The following is a 14,907-nucleotide window of genomic DNA, read 5'->3' as shown; positions in this document are numbered from 1 at the left end:
TATTTTGATTTTCAGATTCAGAACATTTTTGGAGTTAGTGCTGTCAGTTTTTAAACACCATTAGTAAAGCTTAGCCTTAGTCTAACAATAAGGCCATTGATGATCTGGCCAATTCAATAAAATATACCTTCAGAATCTCCAGAGATGCCTTTCAGCCCCAGTATTTCTGTGAAAACATCTAGCCTGGAACTCAGCTTAAAAATCTGCTGTGACACTCATTAAGTTTTTAGCTGTTGAGAATTTCCAGCAGTTGCAAGAAACATTGTTACAGTACCAAGGACTGAAAAGTGCTACTTGGTAAAATATCTGTGAAGCTTAGAACTGCTGGCAGCTCAACTCCACTTAGTCATAAATTTGGTTCTCTTTTCTTAGTTGCTTCACATTTTTTAACTTTTCAGTCTTCCTGTAGTAGCTGATATGTGATATACAAAAAGCCAGTCATTTCCATGGATCTTATGACATATTTTTCAGGTGTAGTGGTGAAATTCACCATTTAATGAAAACTCTAGGGATTCCATCTTAACTGGATGTGGCAGTCACATTCTTCTCTCAGGACTTTTTCATAGAGGAGCACAGAGAGAAGAAAGGGAAAACAACTTCTGTTTCTGCTCCTTGTTTTTCCCATGTGGAATGTGTTTGGAGAATTGTTTACCTGGAGTGAGTGTTTGGTTGGATTCAGGTGAGGCTTATTTGAGCCTGATGGCCAATCCAACCCACCTGGGGCTGGGCTCTGGTGACAGGGTCACAAGTGAGCTGTGGTAGTTAGAAAAGTAGGTTTGTAGCTTTAGTATCTCCTTTAAATAGTATATTCATGTATTTTAGCACAGTTATAATAAAGAAACAATTCAGCTTTCTGAACTGGAGTCAGACATCAGCATTTCTTCCCACCGGGTCCACCTGCATTTGCAATAACTGGATTTTTTTTTTTTCACTCTATTTTGACTATAAATAGTGCTAAACAGAAAATATTTCCAGGTGTTAAAACTGCTAGTGACCATTTTAAAATTCAGTTATCTTGAGCCATAGCTGTTTTGAGGCAGTGTGACCATGTCTGGCAGAGGATTCCTAAATAAATTTCTGGATAGACTTAATTAAAAACTGCAGCTAGAATATGTTTTCTCAGTTCAGTTATTAGTGATTCACTGATTAAAATTTCTCAGTCTATAATTTTTTTTTTCCTCTTCATGTAACATTTTAAGTGTTTCCCACATAATTGCTTGCTGTTGTTTCCCATATGACTGGGTTAATCTGCAGCTGGAATTCGTGGGCTTCAGTGTCTGCCTGGAAAAGGTGGTATAGTGGGAGTTATAACTGCAGTTTCACTTGGATCTCTCTGCATGTGACACTGAGACTTTGTGCCTTCTGTTGGAATACGGTATCTCACTGATGTAGAAAGAACTGTAGAAAAATCATAGCAAGGAAAATAAGATTGTTTTGCTTTCATTTATTCCTTTCAGGTGGTTTTGGATGTTGGCTGTGGAACTGGAATACTCTCCATGTTTGCTGCCAAAGCGGGTGCCAAGAAAGTGATTGGAGTTGACCAATCTGAAATCATCTATCAGGCCATGGACATCATTAGGTAGGAGAAGTTGTGGTTGTCAGTTTTCCATTTCTTTACAGGAATTTAAAATAGTTTCTGTAATTTGTCTGCGTTACAGAAAATAATAGGCCTACCCTGTGAACTGCTCTCCCCTAATTCAGCAGTGCTGAGGGTGCATCTTGTCCAGTGAGGTCTCTAAAGGTGTTCATTAGTATCAGAACTAGCACTGAGCCCTGAGGGACACCTCTGGTACCTGGCTGCCAGTTAGGCTTTGTACTCCTCCTCTCAACTCTTGAATCTCATCTAGACCCATCTCCTCATTCATTTATCCACTCCACATGCCACTAATTTGCCTATGGACAATATTTAGGAGGCTAAGCATATGTAAAAACAAACAATGGCATCTGAAGACTTACAAAGGATTTCCTAGAATGAGGTAGGAGGAGCGTGTCCATGTGCACTGTTGATAGCTGAAGCCTATATGTTTTTTCATTTAGGCTGATTTTGTAAGAGGAGAATAAAATCCAGGTAGACACTGAAGAATTTGGGAGTGACAGGTTTTTTGTGCAAGCTCAAGTGGCACAGAAGTAATATTGTCTGTGCAGAATTTGTTAGGTACCACTCACACATTGGTGGTGCAGCACTGCACACTTGGATGCTGTAAAATTACTCAAATATCTGCTTGGGAAAAGCACCATGTTAAGCCTTAAGTGCATGTTTGACTAAAATACTTTTCTGGCACAAGAACTAATTCCTTAAAGAGAACTTTTCCTCTGAGTTCCTGACATCTTCAGAATGGTTTCAAGTGTGAAATAGTGTTTTATATCTAATGTACTAGATTACATATTTAGGGCTGTTAATAACTTTCAACAAGTGCACAAAGTCCTTTGAGTGTTATTTATACTTGGGGGAGAGTAAAAGTAACAATCAGTTTGTATTATTCTTTGGGGAGAAGACGGGCAGGCCTCTAAGAAAAGCAATTAATCAAAACTCTTAAACTCTTAAGAGTGATGAATTACCACTTGAAGAATGCAGCAAGTCATCAGTAAGGCTGAACATTTATAAGTACTTTCTGATATAAAAGCTGCAATTCACATTAAAATCTGCAGTTCACATCAAAACCATTTATATTTGTTTAAAGCTACTTTTCCTAAAGGAATAAAGCTGACAAAGTTGCAGTGGAATAACAAACATTTATTGGAGCACTAAACAACTCTGTAGCTTAAAAATGACTGTCGGGGCACACTTCCACCTATGATTCAAGTGTGTGCTCAATGCTTTTGTTCTTCCCAGAATTCAGGTTAATTTCTAGCATGCTAATTACTGGAAACAATGCAACCCATGTGTATAAGTGAACCAGAATACATAGCCTGAGTAGCCTTAAGAATAAACTTACTTTAAACTATTGCCTTTTCTTTTTCTTGCTGTGAATAGTCCCTGTAAAATTTCTAGCACAGTGAATTACTTGATTTTTGTTATTCATCACTGCTAAGCTAGAATAGAAAGTTGTGGTCGACTTTCTAAATAACATCTCAGTTTTTCCTACAATGTGTAAACTACATTGGTTGGTTTGGGTTTTTTTAAACATTATAATTGAAAACAAGTATGTAGTGAATTAATCCTTTTCTTCTCTGTTGTTTTAAATCATGTCCTTGGATGTGGTCATTTAGAAAGTTATCTTTAGATCTTGTTTAATCCTGGCTTAAATTATTGTTGTAGGTGGTAGCTCTTTAACATTCCTCACTTTGAACTTCTGATTTTACTTCTGTTTAGAGCATTAAATACAATAATAGTAATGAACTGCTATTCTCTAACAGAAAACTATCTTGTGTAGAGGATTGAATTTGTCTTTGCAGCAGCCCAAGTGTTCAAGGAGCCCTTTGACCTTATCCTTTCCCTCCCTTCATACTGATCGTTCTTCCATTGTCTCTTAGATTGAATTTTTAATGTCATTACTGATCTGCATTGAAAGCCAGACAGAATGTAAGAGTAAGATATCAGGAGAGGGAGAGAAGGGGCAGAGATAAGAACTGCTGTGGGAAGATAAATTTCTGTGGTGAGAATACATTCCTGCCCTCTGTAAGAGCAGCCATGGTAATAAAGATAAGTGCAAGAAAGACTAATATGGTTTGCCAAGAAGAAAAGCAGTGCATTTCAGGTATTTAAATACTTACTAATTTCAGTGTCATGCAGTTCTTGTTCCAAAACCTGTAGTCCTGTCCCAGTCCCTCCCTCGTTACGTAGGATGGTTGTATCATGACGTGCATGTGAGCTAATCCCTGATCACTGCAGGTACTGAACATTGCAGGTGCTTTTGCCCAAATCACAGTGGGGAGGGTGCCTTTACTCTGCAATAACTGTAGGACTGATTTAGAGGGAAGCTCTGTTCTCAGTGACTTTGCAGCTGGTTTGGTTAAATAAAAAACCGAGTCATGCAAAACAGCTTTGTAAGGAAGTTAATTTCCATTGCTGTCCTGGTGTGGTGAGTAGGCTCTGATTGCTGTGGAGGTCAGAGGAGGAGAAATGGAAACAAGCAACTTGCCAGCAGTTTTAAATTGTCTTCTGTTTTCCTGGTTTCTGAAGCTTGCCTATTTGCATGCATGGCACGTTGGAGGTATACAGATGTACTGCCTGCCATCTTCTCCTGGCACTAAATCAGCTGCAATTTTTAGCTACTTGGAAATGTTCCCTCTGAAATAAAACTGAGGGATAGTTCATTCTAGTGTTTCTTGATTAGGTAAACCAGAAAGTTTGTGAGGGGAAGAATGTGAAATATAGATGTCAGTATATTTCTCTTGACAGCATAAATTGAAAATAGAAACTAATTTGTTTATGTTTTGACTTGTAGACTAAATAAACTTGAAAAGATTATTACATTAGTCAAAGGAAGAATTGAGGAAGTTGATCTGCCTTTGGAAAAAGTGGACATAATTATATCCGAGTGGATGGTAAGGTGCATTGCTATTCTTTTCAAGTAATTTTCAGGAAAAAGATGTGTTTTATTTCATTTGAAAAGTTGGGGTTTTTTAACCAAAGCATCAACAATGGTTCCAGCAGTGCCTTTGACAATGTCAGAGATGGGATGGCAGTCCTGATTATGTGGTACTTGGACACAATTCCATGGTCCCTCTTGTTCAAGCTCTTTCAAGTCAGGCTTCTCTAAGTGCAGCAAGTTTCTGTTTTGAATTTGGTGTGGAAATCTGTAAAGCACTCAGTTGTACTGTTGTGGCTGCTCAGGTGAAAGTAATGGAGAAATAGTGTATTAGTAATCTAGCCAGCTCATTCTGTAAAATGGGTAAAATACCTTCAGTCTGCAAATTCAGCTAAGGACTCTCCTGACTGTGCAGGAAGGGTGATAAAGGAGGGGAGGTGCTGCCTCTGGAAATCTGCAAATACTGGGAGAGCTTGAAAACAACATTGCTTTTCATTGCTGGGTTTCAGCATGACAGTAAAAACAATGACTCAAAAGTACAAAAGAAGTGTGATGGACAGCAGGGTCTAAATGAGCCATATCCTGGAATCCGTTGGATTTCAGCTGTTGGTTGGATTTCAGCTGTTGGCCCGTTAGCTTTTTTGTGTGGTGGCTGGTAACTGTTACACACCTGTCCTTGCTACCTGCCATTAATCCTAATAAAGACGTCTGTGTTACAAAACCCACTGCCAGCCTGAGTTTCACAGTGACATAGGAATGCCTGTTCCCTATCAAAAACGTGCTAGGAAACATCTCTTTGAGCTGTTTTTTTGTGAACTTCTGCTATTCAGTATCCTCCTATCATGGGCCTTCAAAAAGCACTTCAAAGCACAAGTTTTCTTCATGTTGCTTCCAGCTGCTGGGACTTAAAAATTCCCTTCTGCCTGAAATGTAAGATCAGGAATGAAAGCTTATATTCAATATTACTTGTTGGGTTTTTTTTTTTTTTTGTGGGATTTGTTTCTTTTTTTAACAAAACTGTGGCTGTTCTGTTGTATGCAACGGCCTTTGGTGGGGAGGTCACGCCACTCACTGTGGATCCATATGTATCTACCTGTTTTTCAGGGAAAGATGAAAATAAATTGGTTTGCCTTTTTTATATATATTTGTTTAATATTACATATGTTACTGAACTAGTAATCTGCAGTTTTTTACGGCTTTGATGTACATTATTTGAAGCATGAGCTTAATTTAGTGTTGAGATCAATAGATTTAAGCCATTGGCTTAAACCAGTAATTTAAAAATAGCATGTTATGGTTGGTGATTTCTGACAGTATGGTGGCTTCACTAGAAATGTAATTATAGTTTTATCAGAGAAACTTCTGATCAGCTGCCTAGTATGTGCACCAAGATTAATGTTCCCAAAATAACATTTCTCCTTCTGGAGCCCAAGATTTGGTTTTAAAGGGAACCTGGACAGGTGAGCTGAAGTCATGTTGTAAATCAGTGCCTCTAAGATGAATTAAGGGATTTCAAGACTCAGCATTTGTAAGAAATGAGGTACTGAATGTTGGATATTTTTCCTTTGTGTGCTAATTTACCTTTTTTTATGTCAAAATTACATAGTCATGTGCACTTCAGTTAATTAGGTGTTCTAAATATTTAGGAATGTTAGGATTTTTATAGGTTGCTGCATGACAGAGATAAAGAGGACAATGCTGTGGAAGTAAGATTGATAGCTGGACAGTGTACACAATGTTCCAACACTGTCTAGAAAGGAACATTGTTGTTTAATGCAGATGATGATTCTTCTTTGTGTGGCTTTCTTGTGTGAATTTGCTTTTTCATTTCCTTCCTTACATGGTACAATATGAAATCAGTTCTTAATATGTGAGCTTGAGAGTGAAAAAGAATTCAGTATATGTCAGATTTTGCCTCTTTGTGCAGAGAATCTGTATGGACTGCTAGGAAAATTATCATGTTTTTCTTTGTAACAAAAATATGAAAAGTTGTAGTTTAGAAAACAAACTGATTTTAGATTTCTCTAGTGAGAACCTTTGGTGGAGCCATAGCTTTGCTTTGTTTGGTACAGAATGCTGCTTAAGATCAGTACATTTTTTTTTTTTGGTAGAGCTGTGTCTGGAACATCAGAAAATTAAAAACAAGTATGAGGCAAGAGAGAGGAAAAATACTGCATTCTCCCAGGACTGTTTGTAGATTAGGCTTTCTGAGAAAGCTGTCACATAAAGAAATGTCTTGTGAAAGGTTCAGCACTGCATTATGGGCATCTCAGTGTGATGGTTTCTGATGATCATTTACTTAATTGCAGAAGCGACCTATGACTGCCACAAACTGCTTGCTCTTCTTCCCTCTCTTTCATTTATAAATTTGTTCCCTTAAATTATGGAAAAACAGGAGAAGCATCTTAAATATTACACAGGGGGCAGGTGTGTGAGTGCATGTGCGTCTATGTAGAAATTTGTATTTCAAATGCATACTTACCATCTTCCAAAATAATTCTTTCCCAATTTAAATTCCTCTAGATATGTTTTTTCCATGTTGCAGGTTTAGAGGCTGAATGAAGAGCAGTTGTAGCTGCAGTGGTTTTATTAAAGCCTGTGAAAGAAATTAGTAGTGAACTTGTTTGTAAGGTTCTAAATTCAGCTTGTGGCATCTGAGGTTTGTGTGTTTGACAATGTCAGCGTCAGACCAGGGCATTTCCATGATTGTGGTCAGTTCAACACAGTGTGTAAAATGCTGAGGAAGGCAGTGGGAGGCGTGAGCTGTTCTCTTGTTGTCCAAAAGGCAGGTTGCTGAAGATTGAGAGCCCCTTGGACTTCCAGTGGCCCAGATAAAGCTGTTCAGACTTTTACTCCAGAGACAGCTGGACACTGGTTCTAGCAGAACTTCAGTGAAGTCTGCAACCTGACACAAGGGACTTCTTGTGTGCTGTGGGTCAGGAGCACAAGGGAGAGCAGATGGGCTGAAGGGCCACTTCACCATGTGAGCCACATTGCCTTGAGAAAGAGTACAAGGATGGCCAGGTAATAGTCTGTGCTAATAACCAAACAGATTCTCTAAGGACAAAGTCTGTCAGTCCTTGGAGAAAGGTTTTTTGGATGTAAGAATGGGTGGATTTTATATAAAATACCACTGCTGACCTTTTTTGTGTGGAGGTTTCCATGTCCAGGACTGTTTGATGGTTTGTATGGCTTATGATACATCATCCTGCCTGCCTGCCTAGAGCTCTGATATGTGAAACCTTTTAAAAACCTTAATTTGTGTAACTAAAGATTAGTATACTAGTACCAGGCTCTCATATTGTTACTTGTCTGCTTGTATCATAAGTCACCTACAGATAAATCCCTTACTTCTTATTCAGCGTGTAGACTTACATGTGTTCCTAGGCAGGAAACTGTGACCATAGAAAAGTGACTTAATAATTGCTCCCATATTTAGGTAGGGTAACTGTAAACCTGTTTATTGAAAAGATGAGTGCAGAAAGAAACTAAATGTATGCAATGCTTTTCTAGAATGTTCTTGCACAGCTGCATCTGTATGCAGATTTTTCTTGCCATCAGTATTTTTTTGCTTCCTTTCTCTAGCTAAAACTATAAAGCTAAATGTTGCTAGTTTTATTCACTTAAGAATAGCTGCATTTCTTGATTGTAAAGGGGCTCTACTGAAAGACAATTACCTGAGATGGTTGTCTCAAATACAGTGTTAATGTACAGCATGTACTCATAAATTGGTTTTTTTTATGCAGTACTTTATGGTACTGAATATGCAGCAGAGTTATACAGGCTAAAACTGGGGAAGGGATGGATTGTCAGATTAAAATACACTTAGGATACAACCAGTATTTGTCTTTTAAACATGTCTTTGGTCAGATAGCTAATATTTTCTTTTCTCCTTTTCCTTCTCTTTGTATTTCTTTCTAATTTTTTTTAAATAATGTTGAAATTACACAAGGATGAGCTTTGAAAGGAGGCATTCAAGATCTAGGGAAAAGAAAAGGAAGTGAGCATGTCTGAAACACTGGAAACCATCTTCTCTCTCCTTCCTCCTTTCCCTATTTCTGTGAGAGATACACAGTTATTTCCTTGCGTGATTTTTTTTTTTTTTGTCAACACTAGTAATAGGTATCACATTTCTGCTCTTCACATTTTCCCATTTGGTGTTCTTATTTTTATTGGTGTAAGGAAACAACATAATGACAAAGTCAAGCTGTGATGCTGAAATTTGTGAGCTTGCTCTGTCAGTAATGAATTACTTCCTCTTTTTTTAAAATTAAAATGTAGATGAGAGATCAGCATGAAGGCAAACTTAGCATGTGGGAGATGGTGCTGCAGCAGAGCATGCTGAAGCGTTTATATGGAGCTGCTGCTTGTCACTTAAGTGTGCTGCAGGTTTGGAGGGGATTTTGTCAAATAAAATATATTTTCTCATGTCATAGAGCGGGCCACATCAGTTTTATGCATTTGTTAATGCCAGGTTAAATTTTGTGCTAGAGATCAGAATCTATTATCCAATCTGTGTTGCATACCTTCTGTAACTTGCTTTACTGTGAAGGCCAGTTGAAATCTTCAGTTTAAGACAATAATGCACTTTTTTTATACCACGGGGGGTTAAAAAATATAAAGTTGACTCTCTGGTTCAGTGATTTGATAGCTGTTTTTCATCTCATTAAATGTTCAGTATTAGGCCTTACTGAATCTGAGAACCAGACCAGGTTCGGTAATGCTATAGAAAATAATAAAATGCATCTTTGATAGCAAGTGGAGGGGAAACACAATGCTTATTCAAGTAAACATTGCTTACAAATTCTATCTTTACACGAGTTTTTTCAGCTGTACCAACAATTCTGCTAATTCTTGCAGTTGCAAACATGCTAATCCACTTTTTGATGCTTTTAAAGAATTTAAGCTCTTTTTCTCTAGAAAGATTACCATGCTAATCCTGAAACACTAAAGCTAAGAGAACTCGAATACTTATATTTTGATCAGTTGGTCAAATATTTTTATGTCGCTTTGCATTAAAATGAAAATGTATACGAGAGTGCTGTAGTATATTTGCATAATAGGGGAAAATTAACATTGCAGAATATTAAGGCATCAAAGATCTAGGAGCCTTTTGTAATTGTGTTAGGACCACAGAATACAGATATAAAGGATAGATAAGAAATGTAGCAATATTCACATTCCTAATGGATTCAGTGGCTGTCTCCTTGGGCAGACATGAAGCAGGGCAGGTGTGTGCTTGAACAGAGTTATTCAGTGCTGTGTACTTCTGCTCCTGTCCAGATCTGTTTACTTGGGCCTTTGTTGTTAGCCAGAGAACATTTTGTTACAGCTTTGCAAATACAAAAAATAAGGAGTTTATGTTCCTTCTGAGAAGGTAATGGCCAGCTTTTTTTGTAGGAAATGTGTAATGAGACAACATAAAATTTAAGGTGTTCTGTGCATTCAGGTTGTCTTTAACAGAGAATGTCACCTTTTATGTGTTGTAGTTTAGCCACTATTAAGATTGTACTAATAATATGCAGCTCACAGATTTGTATCACAGAGATCTCTCTGCAGTGACTGATTTTGAGGATGTCACTATATGCTTAAGAAAAAATAAGCCCTTGACCATTTTTGGGGGTGAAGCAAGAGTTCCCCACAGCATCCCAGGGAAAAATGTCAGATGTAATTCTCTTTCCAGAAGGCTCCCCTACAGGTGGGGCAGCAGGCTGTGAATTTGCATTCTAACTTACACTACAGATGATCACAGCACACTGAGCAAAATGTTTTGGTGTGAGTCGTAAATGACTTGATTTTGTACCATTGATGGTTTATGTAACTTAGAGGAATGCTATAATAAATGGGGGGGAGAGAGAACTGGGAGTTGGGGGAGAACTAGCAGTGCCAGAGTGGAAAGGTCAGGGAAAGAATGGTGAGAATTTTTCTATATTTCTCCTGAGAGTGTTTTCCAGCTATACTCCTTGCACAGGTTGGCAGGTGTAGTTAGTGGGCACAAAGAAGGAACTGAAGACCTAATCCATAAAGATGTCACTTTGTGAATTATTGACTCTTGCTAGTGACTAGTCTTCAATATGTCCTAGAGGTTACCTTTAAAATACTGTGGAAACAACTAATTTTCAGTTAAAGGCATCTAAAAATACTTTTTGTGAGCTAAACATATTCTATTTTTAAGCCACAACCATATAAAAAAGAAAGCTGTTGTTCCATTCTGTGCTTTTGACTTGCTGTGGGCATCAAATTATTCCTGCCTGATGCAACTGGAGCTCCAGACCTTTTCAACTGTTCAGCAAAGCTTACTAATACCCTCATTGCTCACAAAGTAGTAGTCTTCCTTCTGGGACTTTTCTAAGGATGTACAGAAGTTGGACAGTAAAATAGAAGAACAGGCAAGATTAGGAAGAAAAGTTTTCAGTGAAGCACTATTACCAGAAGAAACAGATTGAGAAAATGACATGGCCATTATTTTCACACTGTTCTCTTTGAATACGAATATATCATGCTTCAAGTTTCTGGGGCTTTCAGTTCTGTTTTTTTTTTTTTTCTCTGAAGGCTGCAGAAAATGGCGCTTATAAGGAATTCTAAAGTTTAAGCATTTTTTCTTAAGATCATTGAGTCCAACCCAGCAGTTCAAAGTCCAGCACTAAACCATGTCCCCAGGTGTCACACTCATATGACTTTTAGATCCCTCCAGGGCTGCCCTGGGCAAGCCTGTTCCAGTGTTTGATAACCATTTCAGTGAAGAAATTTTTCCTAACATCCAATCTGAAACTTCCCTGCTGCAGCTTCCTAGCTTTTCTTTGGTAAATTTCTGCTAACTGGGTGTGTAGGACTGAAGGTCCAAAGTCTGGACTTTGGTTGTCCATTTTGTTTTTGCCAACTAAATCAAGCCATGTGGCTAAGCTGTGTCTTAAAATGAAAATGAAATTTTCATTTAAGTAAATGAAAATTCAGATTTGTTGGTGTTTGTCTTGACTGATTTGGTGTTGTGAGGATGTAGATGAAATATGTTACTGTATTGAGTAATGATGGAGGACAGGGATGGTATAAAATCAGTATATCAATGGGAAAACAAAGGACTGTATATCTTGTAAATGCAGTTTGTTTAGAACTAGTTGAGAACGGGGATGTTCTCTATAAAATGCTAATTTTATTTGATACTTCTGTTGGAGTTTTTTAATATCTCAAATATTCAAATAAGGAATCTTTCCCTCTTTCAGCAAATTAAGGTTTACAATAAACTAACAATAAGAAAAATAATAAAATAATAATAATAAAATTTCTAAACACTAATAGCAGTATCCTATGCCATAAAATTAATTCAAACACAAAAAAGCCCTGTGCAAATCTAGTTATTACCATTTTTATCCTAGAAATCTTGCAAGTCTGAGTGCTGCTAAATGATGTGGAACACCCAGAGAACCAGTGTTTGGTACATGATTTATTTCCATCTCTTTTAGTGAGCACTACCCAGGGTGATACAGGGCATCACGAGGTTGCAAATATGAAGAAGCAAAGATGCATTCTATTTGGCCTTTCTCTGACAATAGTTTTAGTGTTACTTGCAGATCTGAAGGGGAAGGGCTTTTTTTATTTTTATTTTTCTTGGAACCTCACAGTTATTAAAAAATCAATACGTGCAGCTTTTCACTTGCTTTGAGTCGAGTTCAATGTCTTTTGATGTTGTAGGACTCTTGTTGGGTAATTGTTGGTGTAGATGGTGTATTTATTTTCTCTGTGTGCTACATGCTTGCAGTTTGGGAAATTAAAGATGATACTTTATATAACAAGTTTTGAAGTGACAGTGTTGTTGTTGAAAAACTCTCTGGGCTTACAATGTTCTTAAACTGTGTTGATAAAGCCTCTCTGTAGAATGACTAAGTATAAGAAACACAATGATTTCTCAATTCTTTCCCTTTTCTGTAAACAGGGTTATTTCCTTCTCTTTGAGTCAATGCTGGATTCTGTCATCTATGCGAAGGACAAGTACCTGGCAGAGGGAGGCTCAGGTTGGTGCTCAGTTCTTTTAATAAATTTAGCTCTGGGGATAAGCTAAATGAACTCAGAGACTTTGAATATGCTACGCATGGATGAGAAAGTTGCCAGTCTCAGTGAAAAATGTTTCCATTAGTAGGAGCTTCAAGGCATTAATTTACTGTATGGGCAATAGGAGAACATTAGATGGGGTACCAAGGTCTCAAACTAATGATGTTTTTAAGAATAGAGGGGGCTATTTATTCTTAAGTATAGACTAAATTTTTCCTCCCTGTTTCTTCCCACATATGTGGGCATTTGTTTTCCCCCTCTGAAATCCAAGTTTCTGCATAACTATGAACAGAGGAAAATAAGTTTTATCCTGTGAGATGTGATGCTGTTGTGGATTGGAGGAAAAATGGATAGGGTGTTTTGCTGAGGGAGGGACGTTTTGTGGGGAGGACATAGTGTCAAACATATGAAATAACAAATACTTTGCTTCAGTTCAGCATATTTATTCTGGTGGTAATATGCTCTTTATTTTTATTGCTTGAGGGTAGGGTTGTGACAAAACAAAAGTGTTTGCTTTGGAGTTCTTTTACCCATTTAAGTAGCTTAGATAAAGTCATCTTAAGGAACGTTTAAATGCCTGTAAGTATTTATTTCTATGTGATAGAGTTTTGTGCATGAGTTCTGCATGTGCTTAATCCCTTTGTCAGTATTGTATTTCATATTGACCTTTTCAATTGTAGTCATCAGTCTGGGTTTTTTTTCCTCTTTTGTGCTAACCATGCACACAGCTTCACTACACTGACCTAATGATTGGATTAATGACTGTGTCACTGTGCTTGCTGCAGTGCTTCCCTCTGGTTGCAGTGAGCTTTTGTACACTGCTAGTGCCGCAGGAAAAATGGGGTTTGTGCAGTTGTTCACAAAGCTGAATATACAAGCAAGAGATGTCTCAGAATATTTAGTAGCCACTTGAGCAGCCTGACAGAATAAGAATTTTTTATTTTCAGTAATGTAGAATAGTCCAGCCACATCAGGAACATAGGTATGTACTCCGTGTAGATATGTGCTGATAATTTTACACTGGAATACAGTTAAATCCAGAGACATTCCCTAAAATCGTAAGGAAACATTTTATGTTTAGTTACTACTTCCAAAGCCTTCTGAAAAAGGCCAGAAATTTCTGACCTCCGTTTAAACTGTATTGTTGGTAGGTTTGCTCTTAGTTTGTAACTCCCAGAGATTCCTTTGAGAGGTGGGATGTCCTGGTTCTGCAGTACACTCATCCTTTGGGGTCTGACAATGGTCTTGGGCCCTTCTTTGATTCTTGACAAAGCACACAGGGTTGTATAGGCACAAATGGGATTTTCAGTCTGTCAGCAGTTTCATTAAGGTGCTTGCAGCTGCTGTTCCTCTGCCAGCTTGTCCAGCAGGTGAGAGGTTGTGCCCTGGGTCCATGAGAAGGCTGCTCAGCAGCACAGGCTCTTCTGCAGCGAGCTGAATTGCCCATCCAAATCCAGATGAGCCAGAACTAAGAGTTCACTCTGAGGTGAAGCCTTACCAGAGAAACTCCTGAATCTGCTTAATTATGTCTAAAGGCACTTGGTACTATTGAGCCCAAGATCATTATTGCAGAGAATGTTTGAAAGCTGAAAAAAGCAATAGCAGCAGCTGCAGTTTGACCAGATCTTTCAGTGACTGAGCCAGGAATAGAATCCAAATTTCCAGATATGTGTTCAGTCAGTCATATCATCATTACTTCAGTTCAGCCTATTGGCATGCTGGGGTGGATTGTGCCAAACTGTCTAGGATAATGTGTACAGTATAGAAGAGCTTTGTTTGGGAACATAACATTTTTGCTGCCCAGGGCCCATCTGTTTGTTCTTTAGGACTGTTGCTCAAGTATAGATTTTTTCACACACTTGAGTCCAGTTCACATTGTCAGGGGGCGACAAAGGTAAGAAATGTGTCATTCTAAACATAATACATCCAAAACATAATGCTCCTTCACATCCAAATGATGATGGCATTCACGTGGAGTTACTACGTTTTATCTGGAGGATTGCTGTCTTCCCCTTCAGCATCCTGAATTGTGTGAGGCATTGCTGAGGGCTGAAGGATTTCCCATCATGTTCTCCCCACCACGTGAGCTGTTGTGGTGACGGATGGCTCGTGGGCACCGAGTCGAGAAGGACACAGATGGTCAAAGTGATGAATCCGGGAGAGCTCGGAGGAGTGGGTGCTCTTGTCCAATCAGCATTTTGCACATTTCACCTGTGAGAAGGAATAATTACTGAATTATAGGGTTAATGGGGAAAAAAATGACAAGTCTGTCAGGATTGCACAGGAAAGTATTACAGAAAGAGCAGAGGATTTCCAGGGAAATCAAGGGTTACGGGAAAATGGCAAATGCAGGTTTCTGCAGGTGCTTTTAAATATGCACAAAACTCCA

The 14,907-nt window shown here is 38.2% G+C and overlaps 1 protein-coding gene across 1 annotated transcript in view; it reads left to right on the top strand.

Moving 5' to 3' along the window:
- Positions 1-14,907, top strand: part of PRMT3 (protein arginine methyltransferase 3) — a 56,245-nt gene that overhangs the window by 14,340 nt on the left and 26,998 nt on the right. The window contains exons 8-10 of the mRNA XM_021528530.2: positions 1,458-1,579; positions 4,389-4,488; positions 12,403-12,481. Of these exons, the coding sequence (XP_021384205.2) occupies positions 1,458-1,579; positions 4,389-4,488; positions 12,403-12,481 (301 nt within the window). The remainder of the gene's footprint in view (positions 1-1,457; positions 1,580-4,388; positions 4,489-12,402; positions 12,482-14,907) is intronic.

The sequence above is a fragment of the Lonchura striata genome, chromosome 6 (assembly GCF_046129695.1).
Source record: "Lonchura striata isolate bLonStr1 chromosome 6, bLonStr1.mat, whole genome shotgun sequence".
NCBI lineage: Eukaryota > Metazoa > Chordata > Aves > Passeriformes > Estrildidae > Lonchura > Lonchura striata.
The sequence above is the reverse complement of the archived record's forward strand: the minus strand, read 5'-3'. Positions and strand labels throughout refer to the sequence as shown.